The sequence below is a fragment of the Doryrhamphus excisus genome, linkage group LG7 (assembly GCF_037039965.1).
Source record: "Doryrhamphus excisus strain RoL-2023G ecotype Guam linkage group LG7, RoL_Dexc_Guam_v1.1, whole genome shotgun sequence".
In the NCBI taxonomy this organism is placed as follows: Eukaryota; Metazoa; Chordata; class Actinopteri; order Syngnathiformes; family Syngnathidae; genus Doryrhamphus; species Doryrhamphus excisus.
In genome coordinates this window covers 10,157,565-10,178,434 of record NC_136363.1, presented here as the reverse complement: position 1 = coordinate 10,178,434, position 20,870 = coordinate 10,157,565, and the positions used below count along the sequence as shown (strand labels likewise).

Below are 20,870 nucleotides of genomic sequence, written 5' to 3'. Positions count from 1 at the left end.
ATAAACTGACTGACCAGTGAGCTGTAATCATTCCGAGACGCCACACTTGAAAACAAATCTTGCTAATGTAATTGGGCGGAAAAAGTCCAGGACTTTTGTAGCGGCGACAGCCTGTTGACATAGACACCATGAGTGGAGATGCTTAAATTTGCAGCGCACTTTCCCTCTCCTCATTACTTATTTAGTCTCGAGTGGACCCTTTAGCAGCATGACCTTTTAATCGCCGGCTCGGCCAAGCAGCTCCCAGGAGACCCTTTTTTTTAAGTGTTTCATTCATACTGCAGTGCAGTGATGATCCAATGTGACATAAGCCCAAAATCAAACATAGTCAGGGGCTGCACGAGTGCTTCCGACAAGAGGAAACATGAATTCCAACATGTACTTTGACCTGCGGAAGCTGAAGCACAGCATGAGCATCTCTCTGGTTTTCCAACCACATTTCCATGAGTGAACCATGGTTAACCCGAGGTTAGCAGCACTCATGCAGCCCCAGATGATGTCGCTACCACCAACATGTTTATTTTTGAAAACAATATGGCCTTCTTTCCCGGCAATTAGTCTTGACTAAATCAATGAGCGCCTGCATTGTAGTTGTCATCCAGATATTAGATTAGGGACCGCTATGAAAACGGATATCAGCTTTGTGCAGGGAAGCTCTTCGGCTTCTTTTAATTCACTGCCAGTGTGCTAGAAAATGCCTCTCCTCAGATTAAGTGGCTCAGCAGCATGTTCACCTCCATCTTTGGAGACATTTCAATGACGATACAGGCTGAGGCATTGTTAAAAGGGGGAGGAGCGGCGGTGTCCATTTACCCCAGGAGAGAGCCGCTGTAATCCATCAGCCTGGCTTCTGCTGCCCGTTCAGCACAGTTCGCCTCCCAGCTGCTTGCTGCTAACCACTAAACCCCCCCCCCCCCCCCACCCCTCACCATACTTTTTCTTTGGCTCACTTCTCAAGGCTTTATAGAAAACTAAATGCTTCCCCCAGTTGAAATTATATAACTTTTACATTAGACGCTAACGCTAGTTAGTTGCTAACAGCTACAGTGAAGAAAATAAGTATTTGAACACCCTGCTATTTTGCTATTTCTCCCACTTAGAAATCATGGAGGGGTCTGAAATTTTCATCGTAGGTGCATGTCCACTGTGAGAGAGATAAACTAAAAAGAAAAATCCAGAAATCACAATGCATGATTTTTTAACAATTTATTTGTGTGATACAGCTGCTAATAAGTATTTGAACACCTGTGTATCATCTAGAATTCTGACCCTGAAAGACCTGTTAGTCTGCCCATTAGAAGTCCACCTGCACTCCATGTATCATCCTGAATCAGATGCACCTGTTTGAGGTCGTTAGCTGCATAAAGACACCTGTCCACCCCATACAATCAGTAAGACTTTAACTTGTAACATGGCGAAGACCAAAGAGCTGTCCAAAGACACCAGAGACAAAATTGTACACCTCCACAAGGCTGGAAAGGGCTACGGAGCAATTACCAAGCAGCTTGGTGAAAAAAGGTCCACTGTTGGAGCTATCATTAGAAAATGGAAGAAGCTAAACATGACGGTCAATCTCAATCGGAGTGGAGCCCCATGCAAGATATCACCTCGTGGGGTCTCAATGATTCTAAGAAAGGTGAGGAATCAGCCCAGAACTACACGACAGGACTTGGTCAATGACCTGAAAAGAGCTGGGACCACCGTTTCCAAGGTTACTGTAGGTAATACACTAAGACGTCATGATGTGAAATCATGCATGGCACGAAAGGTTCCCCTGCTTAAACCAGCACATGTCAAGGCCCGTCTTAAGTTTGCATATGACCATTTGGATGATACAGAGGAGTCATGGGAGAAAGTTTTATGGTCAGATGAGACCAAAATAGAACTTTTTGGTCATAATTCCAATAAGCGTGTTTGGAGGAAGAAGAATGAAGAGTACAATCCGAAGAACACCATCCCTACTGTGAAGCATGGGGGTGGTAGCATCATGCTTTGGGGGTGTTTTTCTGCACATGGGACAGGACGAGTGCACTGCATTAAAGAGAGGATGACTGGGGCCGTGTATTGTGAGATTTTGGGGAACAACCTCCTTCCCTCTGTCAGAGCATTGAAGATGGGTCGTGGCTGGGTCTTCCAACACGACAACGACCCGAAGCACACAGCCAGGAAAACCAAGGAGTGGCTCCGTAAGAAGCATATCAAGGTTCTAGCATGGCCCAGCCAGTCTCCAGACCTGAACCCAATCGAAAATCTTTGGAGGGAGCTCAAACTCCGTGTTTCTCAGCGACAGCCCAGAAACCTGACTGATCTAGAGAAGATCTGTGTGGAGGAGTGGGCCAAGATCCCTCCTGCAGTGTGTGCAAACCTGGTGAAAAACTACAGGAAACGTTTGACCTCTGTAATAGCAAACAAAGGCTACTGTACCAAATATTAACATTCATTTTCTCAGGTGTTCAAATACTTATTAGCAGCTGTATCACACAAATAAATTGTTAAAAAATCATGCATTGTGATTTCTGGATTTTTCTTTTTAGTTTATCTCTCTCACAGTGGACATGCACCTACGATGAAAATTTCAGACCCCTCCATGATTTCTAAGTGGGAGAAATAGCAAAATAGCAGGGTGTTCAAATACTTATTTTCTTCACTGTATATCAGTACTCGCTTCTGAAGGCTTCACTACACTACATAGTAAATGCTACCGTTTCCGTCCACATGAATGACTAAATGACAAATGTAAAAAAATTTCAATTCAATTCAATTCAATTGGCTAAACCATGAATGTTTCAAATTTGACCGTAGATGCTAAGAAGGTGCTAACAGAACTCTCTTGTCTAGGCTTTACATGGAATGCTACTACAATAATAATAATGGTAATGGTAATGGTTTAATTTCATTTGAACATGCATCAGATTACAATTGATTGCATCCCATAATCAGTTCACAGTTCCACATGTCCAAAAGGAGTAGGAAGAAGCAAAGCTTATTAAATCCTACCCCTCCATCTGGTACTTTTACAATCAGTAACTGTTACATTTGTTCACTTCCTGCTTTCCATAATACAGTTTAAGGGTTTTTATATTTATTTATTTATTTATTATTATTATTTTAAATAAAGCACCTCATACCGAAGTACTATAATAATACATTTTATTTCAAAGCGCCTTTCAGGACACCCAAGGTCGCTGTACAGAAGATATAAAAACACTAATATAAAACACAAGATAAAAGAGAACAAACAATGAATAAGAACATACAATAGATATGGGGGGGGGGGCATGTGACGCAGTTAGAGAGAGTAAGCTAGTTTGAACAGATGAGTTTGGATTTGAAAATGGGAAGGGTGGCAGAGTTACGGAGGTCTGGTGGCAATGAGTTCCAGGGTTTGGGAGCAGAGCGGCTGAAAGCTCTGCTCCCCATAGTGCTAAGGCGTGCAGAGGGAACAGGGAGGAGGAAGATCTGAAGGATTGGCAATGTGCACAAGGTCAGAGAGGTAAGGGGGGGACTTGTAGGTGTACAGAAATATTTTATAGGTGATTCTTTAAACACTACAGTTTATTTCAAAGCTTTTTTAATCCATCTGAATTGGTTAAACCATTCGTTTTTCATAAAATGCTTCCACTCTTTCCTTTAAACCTGCTTCAATTCACATAAATTGGATAAGACAGGATTGTTTAAGAACAACCTTACCATCTTAACAATACTGTCTTCTATAGGCTTGGGAAGAAATGCTTTCATGTTATTTTAAACCTGTTTCAGTTCACCAATATTTAAAAATGAGTAAAATATACTTTCAAAACATTGTCACAACTCGTACAACAAGTTCTTTGTTCATCTTTAGCCTGCGATCACCGTCTTAGCTTAGTCCAGTGATTCCCAAAGTGTGGGCCGCGGCCCCCTGGTAGACCATGGTGGTACTGCAGGTGGGCCATTAGAGGTCATTAAAAATATGATTCATTTTTGAAAATATTATTTTGAAAATTATTTTTATTGTAAAATATTTATTGCATGATTTAAAAAAATATTTATAAGTAATAACCTATCACAATATTTTAGGAACCTTATACAGTTTATGATTGGAACGTAGCTCTCTGGTCATCATGCCAGTCTTGAATGCAGTTATAAAAATGACGAGAATTAATTAGATTAAAAGTTTGGGCTTCCTTTATCCCCCTGCTTTCATTTCAATCCTGAATCTTTATAATAATAATAATAAGGGTGGCAGGGCGGTCGAGTGGTTAGCGCGCACAGCTAGGAAACCAGGGTTTAATTCCACCCTCGGCCATCTCTGTGGGGAGTTTGCATGTTCTCCCCGTGCATGCGTGGGTTTTCTCCGGGTACTCCGGTTTCCTCCCACATTCCAAAAACAGGCTAGGTTAATTGGCGACTCCAAATTGTGCATGGGTATGAATGTGAGTGTGAATGGTTGTTTGTCTATATATGTGCCCTGTGATTGGCTGGGCACCAGTCCAGGGTGTACCCCGCCTCTCGTCCGAAGACAGCTGGGATAGGCTCCAGCACCCCTGCGACCCTCGTGAGGAAAAAGCGGTAGAAAATGAATGAATGAATAATAATAATAAGTTATTATTATTAAGCATTTCGTCTATGTACTGTTTATAGGACAAAGGTTTTGATTTTCAAGTAGGCCCTGAGTTGCCTCCAAGCAATAGTTGAATAGTTTCAATTCAGTTTACTCCATTGCCTGCAAGCCTCCCTCTGCATCATCATCTACTGTTTAAAGGCCACACTTTACCGTTAACATATTGGGTCCTTGCATTTATTGACGCGACTGCATGTTTTCCTCAGAAAGATAGGCGCTAAGTAGATAAAATCAACATTCTCTCGTTAAGGTATTCTCATGCAAGTCTGTGGCTGCATTTTTTTAAACTCGCACATTCCACGTAATCATTTGTGCTATCATCATGTTTGTTTCTTCCTTTTCAAAACATCCAATTTCCCTTCCCAAGCAGTGCAAGTGTTTGGAATTCAGTCAAACGAGGCTGCTAAGTGCAAACTGTTGACATTTTAGAATAAAGTGTCTGGGGGATACACAAAGGAAATGCTCCATTGGAACATTTGGAAAGCACAGGGCATTGAAATGTCTTCATTTAAAGTTACAATGTCTTATTATTACGCCACTCCTAAAAGTCTCGTACAGTTTTACAATCATTTAAAATAAGTCTCAGAGGTCCCCAAATAGGGTATTGGAAGTGTGCTGTCCAAAAGTTAGCCTTGATGAATTTGGACAGTTTCATAATAAGCCCTACCGGGAACACTTTTTGTGCGTCCGTAGCTTTGATGCTAATGAGCTCGTCTTTGACAGAGCAATGCTACTGCGTACTTAACATATTTTTACATTTATACAGTAAGTCTGCACTTGCCGGCATAACAGATAATACCACAAATGCATCATTAAAGAGTGGGACATGGAGGATAACAAGCATTAGCAACACTAGCATAGCTATGTGTGCTAACATTACGCTCACATAATGCTAGGTTAGCCACAAGGTATCATTGAAGAGTGGGACATGGAGGACAACAAGCATTAGCGACACTAGCATAGCTATGTATGCTAGTATGCTAACATTATGCCCACATAATGGTAGGTTAGCCTAGGTTAGCCACAAGGTATCATTGAAGAGTGGGACATGGAGGACAACAAGCGTTAGCGACACTAGCATAGCTTTCTGTGCTAGTATGCTAACATGACGCTCACGTAATGCTAGGTTAGCCTAGGTTAGCCACAAGGTATCATTAAAGAGTGGGACATGGAGGACAACAATCGTTAGAGACACTAGCATAGCTATGTGTGCTAGTATGCTAACATTATGCTCACATAATGTTAGGTTAGCTTAGGTTAGCCACACGGTATCATTAAAGAGTGGGACATGGAGAATAACAAGCGTTAGCGACACTAGCATAGCTATGTGTGTTAGTAAGCTAACATTACGCTCACATAATGCTAGGTTAGCCACAAGGTATCATTAAAGAGTGGGACATGGAAGATAACAAGCGTTAGTGACACTAGCATAGCTATGTGTGCTAGTATGCTAACATTACGCTCACAAAATGCAAAGTTAGCTTAGGTTAGCCACAAGGTATCATTAAAGAGTGGGACATGGAGGACAACAAGCGTTAGCGGCACTAGCATAGCTATGTGTGCTAGTATGCTACCATTATGCTAATGCTAGGCTAGCCTTTTCTTTTTTGATGTCCGCGAGGAAGGAGGTTTTTCCTTCGTGACTTCATAGAAACCCGCAATTTCTAAAGTGAGCGCCTCATCTCTGGAAAGAGGTTGGGTGCTCATAAAAAGGCTCTGGGGACAAACATTAATGTGAGAACATCATTAAAAAGTCACTTGTGCACAACGGGGGAGCTTTAAATAAACACAAGGGCTACCTTCAAGCACCCTCATTTATCGTTGCAGATTAAAGCCCCCGCTTGGTTTCACAGGTAGCTGTCCTGTTTAGCACCTGTGTCGCTTTAGGAAGAAGTGCTAATTACAAAGCGAAAGATGCACTGGAAAGTAAGAGTCTCTGTGGAAATAAGAGCTGTGGGTACCAACGTCTAGACAAGGTAACCTATTCATGTTGTCAATTAAATCATTCATTCATTTTCTACTGCTTTTCCTCACGAGGGGAGCAGGGGGTGCTGGAGCCTATCCCAGCTGTCTTCGGGCGAGAGGCGGGGTACACCCTGGACTGGTCGCCAGCCAATCACAGGGCACATATAGACAAACAACCATTCACACTCACATTCATACCTATGGACAATTTGGAGTGGCCAATTAACCTAGCATGTTTTTGGAATGTGGGAGGAAACCGGAGTACCCGGAGAAAACCCACGCATGCACAGGGAGAACATGCAAACTCCACGCAGAGATGGTCAAGGGTGGAATTAAACCCTGGTCTCCTAGCTATGAGGTCTGCGCGCTAACCACTAGACTACCGTGCCGCCGTCAATTAAATTAATTATCCCAAAATGCAGTGTAGAGACTATATTATAGCTTCATTGGAAACCGATAAAATCCCGGTCTAAAGTATCCACAAGGTTTTAGGACTCAAGTGAGGATTGCGTCCCCCCCACCCCCAGTAGGAAGTCCATCATCTGTGCAGCTGTCCGAGGCCACTCTTAAGATAGCGCTAAGTCCCCTTTGCCTTCTTTAGAGTCCACCGAGACCCATTAAGGCCTTGCTTCTAAGTGTAGAACCTGTCACAGCTCCATGAACACCGAAAAGCCCGGAATCCTTTTAGGCATCTGGTTATGCTTTCAAACGTCAGCTTAATCAAGATCTTATTTTAGACCCTCGGCGCTTGAATAGGTCTTACCGGTACAAGTCACATACATGAGCTGAGCCGGCGCTAAAAAGGCTTGGCTTACTTTAAAAATTGCACTGTTTTGGCTTGATTATGCAAGCTGGAGTAGAATTCACCTGAGGACACAGCACAGCTCTGCACAGATACAATATTCTGACCCAGTGTCAGCGCGTTCTGTGGCAAGTGGAATGAAATGCTTACAGGCCCAAAAGTTGGCCAGCATGTTCTCAAGAGACTTTGGTGGGAAGTTTTACAAAAAGCTTGCCAAAAAAGTTGAATCTGATGTGGTATTTTTGTATTGAAAAATAAGAGCAGTAATTAATGAGGAAGAATGAAAGTACGGAGGCTATTTAGCGTTGCCTCTGCCCCCGAAAAAGTGAAAGTTAAGCTTGTCTAAGTGACAACGGTGCATCTATTGTGTTTTCCACGTTCCATTTCCATAGTGAGACCTGCATATTAACCAAGCTACAGCAACATTATTGTAATTAAAATTGTTACACCAAAGAACTACTTTACTGGCGTAGTGACACCAAACCACACTGGCTAGCCGACTACTAGCCGACTAGCAACTAGCTTCACCACCCACTCGCTTACGATGCTGCCGTCCACATTACAATGCTTTCATTACAGTGTTTTGTACAGTTTGTACTAAATATTCAAGAATACATATTTTAATTTTTTTCCCCTAGTAATCACTGTATTCAATAGTAATCTGTGTAGGCAACAAAGTATCAATGAAGAGTGGGACATGGAGGACAACAAGTGTTAACGACACTAGCATAACTAATTGTGCTTGTATGCTAACATCAGGCTCACAAAATGCAAGGTTAGCCTAGGTTAGCCACAAGGTATCATTAAAGAGTGGGACACGGAGGACAACAAGCGTTAGCGACACTAGCATAACTATGTGTGCTAGTATGCTAACATTAAGCTCACAAAATGCAAGGTTAGCTTAGGTTAGCCACAAGGTATCATTAAAGAGTGGGACACGGAGGACAACAAGCGTTAGCAACACTAGCATAGATATGTGTGTTAGTATGCTAACATTACGCTCACATAATGCTAGGTTAGCCACAAGGTATCATTAAAGAGTGGGACATGGAGGATAACAAGCATTAGCGACACTAGCTTAGCTATGTGTGCTAGTATACTAACATTACACTCACATAATGCTAGGTTAGCCACAAGGTATCATTAAAGAGTGGGACATGGAGGATAACAAGCGTTAGCGACACTAGCATAGCTATGTATGCTAGAATGCTAACATTACACTCACATAATGCTAGGTTAGCCACAAGGTATCGTTAAAGAGTGGGATAATGGAGGATAACAAGCGTTAGCGACACTAGCATAGCTATGTGTGCTAGTATGCTAACATTACGCTGACATAATGCAAGGTTAGCCTAGGTTAGCCACAAAGTATCAACATTTAAAATAATTTAAAGAATTCAAAGAATTTAGTGGTCTTGAGATTTACTGTATGTGAGTCAGAGCTTTTCTTCCTGTCACTCTCACACAGTGACGTGAGGACAGAAATTAGTGTCTCAAAGGTTGTTAGCAAGTTAGCGAACAAGGGAGGAGGAGTTATGAAAGATTAATGTTGTCTTCAACTTATTTGTTTTACTGAAAGTACCCACAAAAACTACTCCCAAGTGAATTATTACTACCTTTTTCACAGATAAGCTTTCACTCCACTATTGGCACAGTCAACTTTGGGACCTATTATGCAAATTTCTACCTCTGTATTTTTCCAGCTGGACTCTACAAAAGTAACTTTGCACGGCACGCAATTAAAAATAAAACTCGTCCTGTTGTTTTCCACTTCCCATTAGGAAGTTTGCCCATCCAAGCATGAATTAAACAAGGGCCAGTCCCACTCCAGATGCGGCACAATTACTCCCAACTACAACACTTCCATATTCACTTTAAATGAAGGAATATCATATAGGGCAGGGCTCTCAAACTCAATTTACTTGGGGGCCACTGGAGCTAGGGTCTGGGCGAGACTGGGCCGCATCAGGTTTTCCAAAAAAAAAAACGCATTTATTAAAAACAGAAAAATGAATAAACTTTGCTTTGGTTTCGATTTTCTACAAGAAAAGCTCTGATAAAACATTCCACTGTTCTCAAATATCTTAATTTTTATTTTTCTACACAAAATAAGACAAATAAATAAACAAACCAAGAATAAAGAAAATCAATCAATCAGTAATAAATACATATAATAATAATAAAATGGCAAATAATAAAAACTTAAGAAACCACATATAGTTGGTGGGTAGACAAATTATTTTTTTCAGATTAAAAAGAACAAAGCATTATTAGAGCCCTGTAGACATGACAAAACACGACTATAGTCACATTTATACTCTTTTTATTTACAACATATTGCGCAACTGCAGGGTCTTGAGACACATGCTAACTCGCAAACTAGAGAGCTAGCGACCTAAACGGTAGCCTTCAAGTTATTTCCTTTAAACTTAAATAGCCAAAAACTTACCACTTCCACATGGATAAGGAGGATAACTATTAACAGTTATTTAACCTTTAACATGAACATTAATCAAAAGTAATAATTTTTTCTGGGTACATGATACCATACAGCATCCATATCAAACTTACGCGGGCCGCACTAACATTAAACTTTAATGCAGAAATCATAGCTAGGGCTCTCGGTAGCACCCGTGTCTACGGAAAATCCATTTGCACTATTGATCTTTCCCAGTAATTGATTCGAGCAGGCTTTTGAAGGGTTAAATACTCTTTAAAAACGCTGGAAACAAGGAGGAAAAAAACATGTCACAATTTGGAATACTGTGATAGCTGTGGAAGGTGCTGCTCATTATTATGATTCAAGCGCATCGTTGATAAAAGTGCCTGAGATGAGGTCTAGATAATGATGTTCATTAAGCCCCACAGTTTTATCCTCACATTCCCCCCCTCTTTGACCCGCCCCCTTCTCTCAGACTAATGACATTTTTATGGGAAACTTCATTAGGGGAAAGGATACTGAAAACCATAAACATACTAATTGTGGGATAGGGTGGCCTTGCTGTGGTCCTTTCATGTTAAGGTCCATTGGAAAACAAAAAGATTTTATGGTGATTTATGGTTCAAATGGTTTGATTTATCTTGGGAGCTTACTTCCTGAGAACTTTGGCATCCTTGAGGCTGGCTGTGTTGTTGTACACAGTGGTGTGCTGCTGATAGCCTAATGAAGACAAAGCAGGGCGAGCTGGCTGGTGCTGTGCTTAAACACAGACTGTGATTCGTCACCGCAGGCTGCTGTAATATTCTACTTTGCTTATTTGTGCACCTTTTTGGTGCAGTAAAAGGTTCGGTGCAGGTGGTCCTCGAGTTACATACAAGTTCCGTGCCTGGACTGTCCGGTTTTGGTGTAAGTCGGATCTTATACTGAATTTAAGTCATTCAGACTGTACACAGAAGAAATGAAAGATATATCAAATACAGTAATAAAAAGCTTAAATACAAAGTAAAAACAGTAATGTTGTCTCAATAATGGGAACACAACACTGCTTAAGCTGTTGTCACTGTCCATTTCATAGGAGCAGATCATTTAACATGTCGAAAGATACCATTTTTATCCTTCATGTTGTGTCACCATCGCTTTTCAGTACCTTGGACAGGGCACGCAACCAATGTTGATTTCTCCAATTCATTTTCTACCGCTTATCCTCACGAGTGTCATGGGGGGTGCTGGAGCCTATCCCAGCTGTCTTCAGGTGAGAGGCGGGGTACACCCTGGACTTGTGGCCAGCCAATCACAGGGCACATATGTATACTATAGTGTATAGACTGGTCATATATTTCATATTATCTGCATACTGTAGTTGTACATAACTTTGGGTAAAACTGTTGATTTGTTAATACTTGGGTTGTTTATATTGTTTTTCTATATTGTGTATTTTTGTACTGCTTAACTGATTCTGTACTCTTGCTGCTGTGCAATGCAAATTTCCCCACTGAGGGACGAATAAAGGCATATCTTATCTTATCTTATCTTATATCTTATATAGACAAACAACCATTCACACTCACATTCATACCTATGGACAATTTGGAGTCGCAGATTAACCTAGCATGTTTTTAGAATGTGGGAGGAAATCGAAGAAGACCCACACATACACGGGAGGAACATGCAAACTCCACATGGGCGAGGGTGGAATCGAACTCTGTTCTCCTAGCTGTGGGGCCTGCATGCTAACCACTCGTAACCACTCGAGCGTGTTATGATGTTTCACTTTCACTTTCACATGCCGACCCCAGACGTAATACTCGTAATACTCAACAAAAACAAACAAAAGTAGCATCGTGACTGTGAGCACAGTTGACTGAATCAACATGGCCTCCGTGGTGGCAGACGTGCCGTGCACTTTATTTCACAATTAACAAAATCAATGGTATCCCTGGTGTGTGCAGTTTCTAAAAGTTTTGTGTTTAAAGAGAATATTTGATGATGCTGTGTGTTTGAATCCTAAATGATGGAATACTATTAACCTATTTAACCGGCATTGAGGAACAACCCAATTTAATATTCAGCGTTCTGAACTTGGGTTTTCAGCGTTGTTGATGTTTTTGCTAATTTGTCCACATACTAAACAGCATGTTGCATTAGGAGCTGCAGACATTTACGACTGTTAGACACGGCTGGCTTGCTAAATTCACCCTAACCTTTTAAGGTTCCTGCCAAGCCAATTTGTTTGCGATTTTGAACAGTTTCACCTCGTCACGCGGCAGTTTGGATGAGACATAATTTGTCGCGCACACTCTGGCAGGTTCGAGAACACTTTGATAATCCTCCTCACTAACAGGGAAGAAACGCCAAGTTGAATTCAGCCTGCAACTATCGAAACGATGATCAAATAAGTATATGAAGTGATGTCATCTCGGAGGTGGAAGCCTTGAGCATTCTGGCAATCCTTTACAGAATCTAAAGTTCCATGTGCACTTGAGCAAGAGTATGTCAGTTTTTGCAGTGAAATGCGTCATTTGTCTTTATCCATTACCACTGAGTTTCCCAGATAAGAAGCATCGGCAGGCTGCGAGCGGTGTCTTGTTACTAGTCGGATGTATCCCTGACACTTCACAGGCCGCGGACTGAAATGAAGGAGGCGCCACTCGAGGGGCTCTCTGTCTTAATCCGCGGACATTATCTTCGACACTGTAAGCGGGTCTTGGCTCGTTACCTCGCAGTTGAGAGCCAGCCTGGCAGGGTTGCAGAGAGGCAGGAGGAAGGAGGGAGGGCCTCCCCGACCGCTCAGAATGTAATCTCCAGATTAGGGGGGCGAGACGAATTCCTGCTGCCAGCCTGACCTTGTCGAGGCATTGCAGGAGCTGGAGTGAAATTAAGATTTCAGCACCGGAGAGAGCTTATTTTTTGGGAGGGGGTAGCATTTCTCTTTGGAGGGGTCACAGCCTTGACACTATGATTTACGCTAAATGTGTGTGGTCACACTGGCAGCGCTCTGGGCAGACCGTTTCTGGCATCGCAAGCCTCGGCCCTAACAATCCCAAACAAACACAAACATGAACGCTACTTTGTCCTCATTTAATGAGACACGTGCAAGCGTCTCCTTATGCAAATGCTCTTGAGTATTTTCAAAGCTAAACAGCAATAATGAAGTATTTGCAGTTGGCATTCTTGGAAATCTCTCTCTAATCAACTTACAGTGTGGCCTTACTACTTACATTTAAATGTAATTTCTATTTGATGATGTAAGCTGACTCTTCCATTCCTGACTTGCAGCACACAAAAGGGGTGAAAATGTGTGAAAAGATGCTTCCCTACCCTGCTGCCTTTGCTATTATCTTCCTGACAAAAACACCACACCGTGCCACTGTAATTGAACCCTACATTTGGACCACTAATTTCTCACACAGTTCATACACATTTTAACACTGGGGTGTTTAGCCGCATCACTCCCATTCTTGTCTTTCAATCCCATCCTTGTCGATCCATCCCATCCTTGTCTATCATCCATCCCATCCTTGTCTATCAATCCCATCCTTGTCTATTCATCCCATCCTTGTCGATCCATCCCATCCTTGTCGATCCATCCCATCCTTGTCTATCATCCATCCCATCCTTGTCTATCCATCCCATCCTTGTATATCATCCATCCCATCCGTGTCTATCCATCCATCCCACCCGTGTCCATCCATGCCATCCTTGCCTATCCATCCCATCCTTGTCGATCCATCCCATCCTTGTCTATCATCCATCCCATCCTTGTCTATCCATCCCATCCTTGTATATCATCCATCCCATCCGTGTCTATCCATCCATCCCACCCGTGTCCATCCATGCCATCCTTGCCTATCCATCCCATCCTTGTATATCATCCATCCCAGCCTTGTCTATCCATCATCCCATCCTTATTCACCCATCTATCCCATCTTGTCTGTCCATCCATCCCATCCTTATTCATCCATCTATCCCATCCTTGTCTATCCATTCATCTCATCCTTATTCATCCACCCATCCCATCCTTATTCATCCATCCTTATTCATCCATTGCATCCTTATTCATCCATCCCATCCTTGCCGATCCATCCCATCCTTGTCTATCCATCCATCCCATCCTTGTCTGTCCATCCATCCTTATCCATCCATCCCATCCTTGTCTATCCATCCATGCCATCCTTGTCTGTCCATCCATCCCATCCTTGTCTGTCCATCCATCCTTATTCATTCATCCCATCCTTGTCTATCCATCCATCCCATCCTCTAGTACTTAGCCAAGGTCGGGTTGCGGTGGCACCAGCCCATGACGATAGGTCCAGTATTACTTCCCCCCAGTTTTTGTACACAATCTATTAAATTCCCTTGGACAGTGTGAGCTGTTGTGAGTGCAAAGGTATAGCCTATTGTTGACTGACATTTATGCAAAAATAAAAACTCTCGCCGTGCCTCATTTTTGATGTGCTCCAGACATTTAGTGTTGCATAGGTTCAGGTCACTCTTTTTCATATCGCAAAGAAAATATATAGGTTGTCACTTTTGTCACTGTGCACGATTAGAAACTGAAAGCAACGCGGCCGGGAGCTAACATATGTAACAGCACTTAGGCCATGAAAAAACACCACGCTGCGACGCTTAATTGAAATGTCAAACGTTTTTCTTATTATTTGCACCTAAAAAAGGGACAGGGCATAAACGCTCCTCTAACTCCTGTCAGCATGCCTTTATTGCCTCTGAAAAGCTTTTCAGTGCGAGAGGCAGACATGGCCAGAAGGCACCATACGTAGATAAATACCACCGTGAGATGAATGCCACCCTGTAGCTTGAGCCACCAGTGCAAAAAATACTAATAAAATGGCATGAATTGCTTTTATGTGCATTAAACTGTACAGCGGCAGTCAGTTCTGCTACATTGAATCACAATATGTGGATTTCCTTTGGCTTTTTTTTATTCATGCAGTGTATTCACATGGTGTGGTGTCTTCATTTACAGCGTGAGACTTAAACTAATGTCACACTTTCCATGAAAACTATAATGAGCACTTGGATGACTCGTGTTTGTGCCCCAGGAGTGGGGACTCATTATAACGCTACACAAATATTTTTTCAACCGCATTGTCTCCTTCCAAAAGGTTTAGCTAGTTACTTCTTGTTTTTATATATATACTATGTATGGTATATCTGTTATGTTGAGCCGCCATCATTTTTATGTTATGCGACTCTTCCCACAAGAATGTAATAGAACTATGTGCACTAAATAGCAAAAACCTGACATATTTGCAACAGTTTCTTTTCAATAATAAATACCATCAGGAAGCATGGTGCTAATGCTAACGTGGTATTACTTATTTATATCGAAAATTTATTATTTTATGTCTACTATGGGGCAGCACGGTGGGTTGAGTGGTTAGCACGCAGACCTCACAGCTAGGAAGACCAGGGTTCAATTCCACCCTCGGCCATCTCTGTGTGGAGTTTGCATGTTCTCCCCATGCATGCGTGGGTTTTCTCCGGGTACTCCGGTTTCCTCCCACATTCCAAAAACATGCTAGGTTAATCGGCGACTCCAAATTGTCCATAGGTATGAATGTGAGTGTGAATGGTTGTTTGTCTATATGTGCCCTGTGATTGGCTGGCCACCAGTCCAGGGTGTACCCTGCCTCTCGCCCAAAGACAGCTGGGATAGGCTTCAGCACCCCCGCGACTCTTGTGAAGAAAAAGCGGTAGAAAATGAATGAATGAATGTCTACTATGATGGGTAATACAGGTGTAAAAGTGACTATAGGGGTGTTATTTCATGTCTAGAGGGCTCTAATGATGGTAAAAAGCCTACATAGAAGGTGGTTTTCTAATGACTATGGAAATATTCCATTTATTAATATTGAATTCTACTTTATGGACATTCAGTGCGGTCGGGCATGGAATAAATGAATCACGATAAACAAGGGATGCTTATTGCTCATAAAAGCATCTAGCTCTCTAGACCCCGAATGTAAGACAAAATGTTTTTTCCTAATTTTATTCTTAGGATTTTCCAGGTCACTAGTGTGTGTGCGTTATTTGCCAGTTTTCTTGGGCAAGTTAGCCAAACAATGGCGAAGGGGAAAAAAAAAGTCTGAAAAATTTCTGAAGAGTGGTCGTCTTATATTCAGGTCAGTACAACAATTCACTTTGTCGTGTTTTTTTTGTGAATGTTGCAGGTAATTGCAGTAAAACCAAACTAATCACAGGACTGCACACGATATACACTTGTATTGACAGAAATATAAGACGACACCTCTTATTCAAGACTTGCTTTGTGCCACCTGTTAGCTTGCATGTATAAATCTCTAGACCCCTAATAAGAGACGGCCCATCTTCAACATTCATTGGGGTCCAAACTAGCTGGAAAAGATACATTTGCACAAAAGGCAGCGGACAGAAGTGCCTGGTCAGCAACCCTGCGTTTCCACTGTGGGAAGTTTAGCTACGGAATTACTCAAGCGGGATAGTGTACAATTGACTAATTAGAAAATGGGCTGTCTCTGTCCACCAATTACAGGACAGCAGTGTGCCTTAGCCCCACCCACTACAAGCATATCAAATCCACATTAAGGGTTGGAAACGCAATAACGTGCGTACAAACCGAACTGAAACATATGGTGGAAAACAAGTTTTTTTTTCCCCCCACAGAGCTTACCGAGACATTCATTAAAAACAGTCTCATTAGAATAGGATGCATTGGCAGTGGAGTGGGGGAAGCAACACAAAAGGCACATTGTGGGTCTCCTCCTTCAGAACAGCTGTTAATGATGCCGAGGTGATACGCAGTTCACGTAAACGACTGAGATCTTTTCTCAAAAAAAGTGCGCTTTGTTCCACTCATCCAAAGCAGCAAATGACACCAGCTGAGCGGGTTAGCCACAGGTCAATGCCGAACGCAAAACGTCACATTTTTGTTCTGTCACATTTTCTTGGTCTTGAGAAGTAGCTGAAGCACAACATACAGTACGAGAGCGTTGATGGAGGAATCTCTCTCGGTGTGTTGCTAGGTGATGCATTAATATTAATGTTGTTTTCTTCCTAAGATTGCGCTCCACCCTCAGGATAAACGGGCTCAAAGATATCTCTACTCCCTGATAGCTCAATTATCCTTTATCCTTTAAAAAAAAAAAAAATCATATCCAAGCTTTTTAATTACGCCCTGCAATTTTAATGCAGCGGCGGAAGCTTTATCAGAATAATCGCATGCCCATTTTTTTGCTTGTAATTTTCACATAGCATAATTGAAAATGTAGTATGTAGTTCATACGTGCTGTATGCCCATGAAAACATGTTTGACTTCATTTATGTCCTGCTGTTATGAGAATAAAAGCTCTCACTTTACAATGAGGTGCACACAAATACTGCAGTTACTGAGGAACTCATGAGGAACTAATGAGTGGAGTGGTTACTGTGGAACGCAGGCACATTTGATTTCATTTGCAAATTGGCGCTTGACTTTTTCCACCATTTTTTCCAGTTTGTTTTTCCCCCATAAACCTCTCCGAGATGCCCTTTCTGCAAAATCATTTTCCCGGCGCTGAAAGGCCGCTGTTATCCATCTGATTAAGTGTTCAAGGTTATGACTCTAAATACATCAAAGTCTACCGCAGCTACATGAAAAAAAGATGTCGGGACAAACGTTTATTTATTTTTGCTGTAGCGTGTAAGCGTCCACGGGTGTTAAGCACATGAAAGAGACTGTCCAAGTAAATTGCCATGAGCTCAAATGAAATGAGTTTTACAGCACCCGCCCGTGCATGAGTGACACTGAAAGAACCTCGCATTTAATTTTGCTGATCATTTGTACTGCTTGTATTTTTGACAACCTGAATAGACTGAGCGGCTTTACAAAGTGAATGTTTCCTACAAAGGGGGGGCTTTGTTTCAAATCCACAAAAAGTAATGGGAGTTTTGAACTGCTGGGGTTATCTGAGTGAACAGTGAATAGTAACAGCATAGAAAACCTGTTTACAACATAATTTTACAAACCACCAGTCCAGGGTGTACCCCGCCTCTCGCCCAAAGACAGCTGGGACAGGCTCCAGCCCCCCCCCGCGACCCTCGTGAGGAAAAAAGCGGTAGAATATTCATAGTAACAGCATAGAAAACCCGTTTACAAATTTCCCCACTGAGGGACGAATAAAGGCATATCTTTACAACCTAATTTTAAACATTTTTAGAGACCTCTACAGTTGAAATAGCACCCTTATAGTCATCTTTACACTCATATTACCCACTACATGAGACAATATAAACCCGGACGCCCAATCCCAACAAGCGATTCATACATCTTTTGCGTTTTCTTATGTGAGAGGCAAGAAGAGGTGATGACACAACTCAATTTCACTTTTCTTCACACAGAAAAATCACACATGACAGATAGGAAGAAGTGAGAGAGCGTGGAGGAGTGTAGCATGCAGAAGGTTACACATTCCATGTTTATATAACCCCAGTACACAATATTCTACGTACCAGTCCAGATAGTCTAAAATAGCCGATACTGAAGGGTTTGGATTTTGGATTTTGAAAACCGTGATAGCAAGAAGCCGCAAACTTCGAAGTGCAATGTTGCCGTATTGGGGTCTTATTGAATTTCAACAAAAATGACCACTTTCTCCCGTCGCATTCAGACCCCGGACGTGTACCAAAATGAGTTTTACAGCACCTGCCCGTGCATGAGTAACACTGAAAGAAGCTTGCATTTCATTTTGCTGATCATTTGTACTGCTTGTATTTTTGACAACCTGAATAGACTGAGCTGCTTTACAAAGTGAATGTTTCCTACAAAGGGGGGGCTTTGTTTCAAATCCACAAAAAGTAATGGGAGCTTTGAACTGCTGGGGTTATCAGAGTGAACGTGTATTAAAAGGAAGACAGAATGAAGCAAAGACTGATGGAAAGATGCTTATTTAGCTCCTTTCCATGTGAAAGGTAGCGTTTAAAAGCAACAACAACTGACTGACTGTTGCTGACTGACTATTGCTCCATGATTTAGTTGCTACTATACGGCTTTTTTAAATGTTTCTTGTGTTTCATGATGGGTGGTGTGATATGCCTGGGGAATTTGAAATCTGGACAATCGTGTTAGAATGAAATAAGCTCTGCTTTGTGCTACTCGTTTTCAGGAAATGTTGAATTGTACAAATGTAAACAAGAGTAAACATCAGTAACCATTACTAACTAGACTGCGGAAATGGGGAATTGGGACTTTTATATAACATTTTGAAATGGTGGTCAATAAAATGCCTTACGTCCATCTAACTCTGACAATCAGAGACCCCAAAAAGCCTGATTTGGGTCCCATTTTGAGTATGAACCCTAGGCTTGGGGACCCCTGTTAGAGACTTTTGTATTGACCTAAATATAAGACTTTTTTTATTCAAAAATAAGCTGAAAAAGTATGTTCATTTGTTCGTTTGTATCATTTTGTCTTTGATTGCCTTATATTCCGTTGTCTTATAAAGCAATCCCTCATCCATTGTAGTTAATGTGATTTCCAGACTTGACAGTGATAAGGGAATTTGTACATCAAATATTCATAGCAGGGCGGAACGGCGGTCTAGTGGTTAGCGCGCAGACCTCACAGCTAGGAGACCAGGGTTCAATTCCACACTCGGCCATCTCTGTGTGGAGTTTGCATGTTCTCCCCATGCATGCGTGGGTTTTCTCCGGGTACTCCGGTTTCCTCCCACATTCCAAAAACATGCTAGGTTAATTGGCCACTCCAAATTGTCCATAGGTATGAATGTGAGTGTGAATGGTTGTTTGTCTATATGTGCCCTGTGATTGGCTGGCCACCAGTCCAGGGTGTACCCTGCCTCTCGCCCAAAGACAGCTGGGATAGGCTTCAGCACCCCCGCGACTCTTGTGAAGAAAAAGCGGTAGAAAATGAATGAATGAATGTCTACTATGATGGGTAATACAGGTGTAAAAGTGACTATAGGGGTGTTATTTCATGTCTAGAGGGCTCTAATGATGGTAAAAAGCCTACATAGAAGGTGGTTTTCTAATGACTATGGAAATATTCCATTTATTAATATTGAATTCTACTTTATGGACATTCAGTGCGGTCGGGCATGGAATAAATGAATCACGATAAACAAGGGATGCTTATTGCTCATAAAAGCATCTAGCTCTTGTCCATAGGTATGAATGTGAGTGTGAATGGTTGTTTGTCTATATGTGCCCTGTGATTGGCTGGTGACCAGTCGCAGATGTACCCGCCTCTCGCCCAAAGACAGCTGGGATAGGCTCCAGCACCCCCGCGACCCCTTCCTCGTGAGGAAAAAAGCGGCAGAATATTTACAGTAACAGCATAGAAAACCTGTTTACAACCTCATTTTAACATTTTTAGAGACCTCTACAGTTGAAATAGCACCCCTATAGTCATCTTTACACTCATATTACCCACTACATGAGACAATATAAACCCGGACGCCCAATCCCAACAAGAGATTCATATGTACATCTTTTGCGTTTTCTTGTGTTAGAGGCAAAAAGAAGTGATAACAACTCAATTTCACTTCAGAGCAATTTTAAGACGAACAGAAAAATCACACATGACAGATAGGAAGAAGTGAGAGAGCGGCATGGAGGAGTGTAGCATGCAGAAGGTTACATACATGCAGAAGGTTTATACAACCCTAGTACACAATATTCTACGTGCCAGTCCAAATAGTCTAAAATGGCCGATACTGAAGGGTTTGTATTTTGAAAACCGTGATAGCAAGAAGCCGCAAAATTCGAAGTGAAAATGTTCCCGAATTGGGGTCCATAGGTCTTATTGAATTTCAACGAAAATGACCACTTTCTCCCGTCGCATTCAGACCGCGGACGTGTACCGCTCGCCCACACTGACCCACAGCTTGCTTCTCTTCTGTCTAGAAATTGAAAAGATTCAGAAGGACGAGGGCAAGGAGGAGGAGAAGTTCATCGACGTCGTCATCAACAAGAACATGAAACTGGGACAGAAAGTTTTGATACCAGTCAAGCAGTTTCCTAAAGTAAGTGGAGATGTGGATGTGATATCTGCTGCTGCATCGTGAAGA

General features: G+C 42.0%; 1 protein-coding gene across 2 annotated transcripts in view; it reads left to right on the top strand.

Annotated features, from left to right (window-relative positions):
* The window catches only part of khdrbs3 (KH domain containing, RNA binding, signal transduction associated 3), a 90,688-nt gene that overhangs the window by 24,525 nt on the left and 45,293 nt on the right, over positions 1-20,870 (top strand). For both annotated transcript variants that reach the window (XR_013627706.1, XM_078792069.1), the window contains exon 2: positions 20,707-20,825. Coding sequence is in view for 1 of the 2 variants with exons in the window: in XM_078792069.1 (XP_078648195.1) it covers positions 20,707-20,825 (119 nt within the window). In the remaining variant the exon portion in view is untranslated. The remainder of the gene's footprint in view (positions 1-20,706; positions 20,826-20,870) is intronic.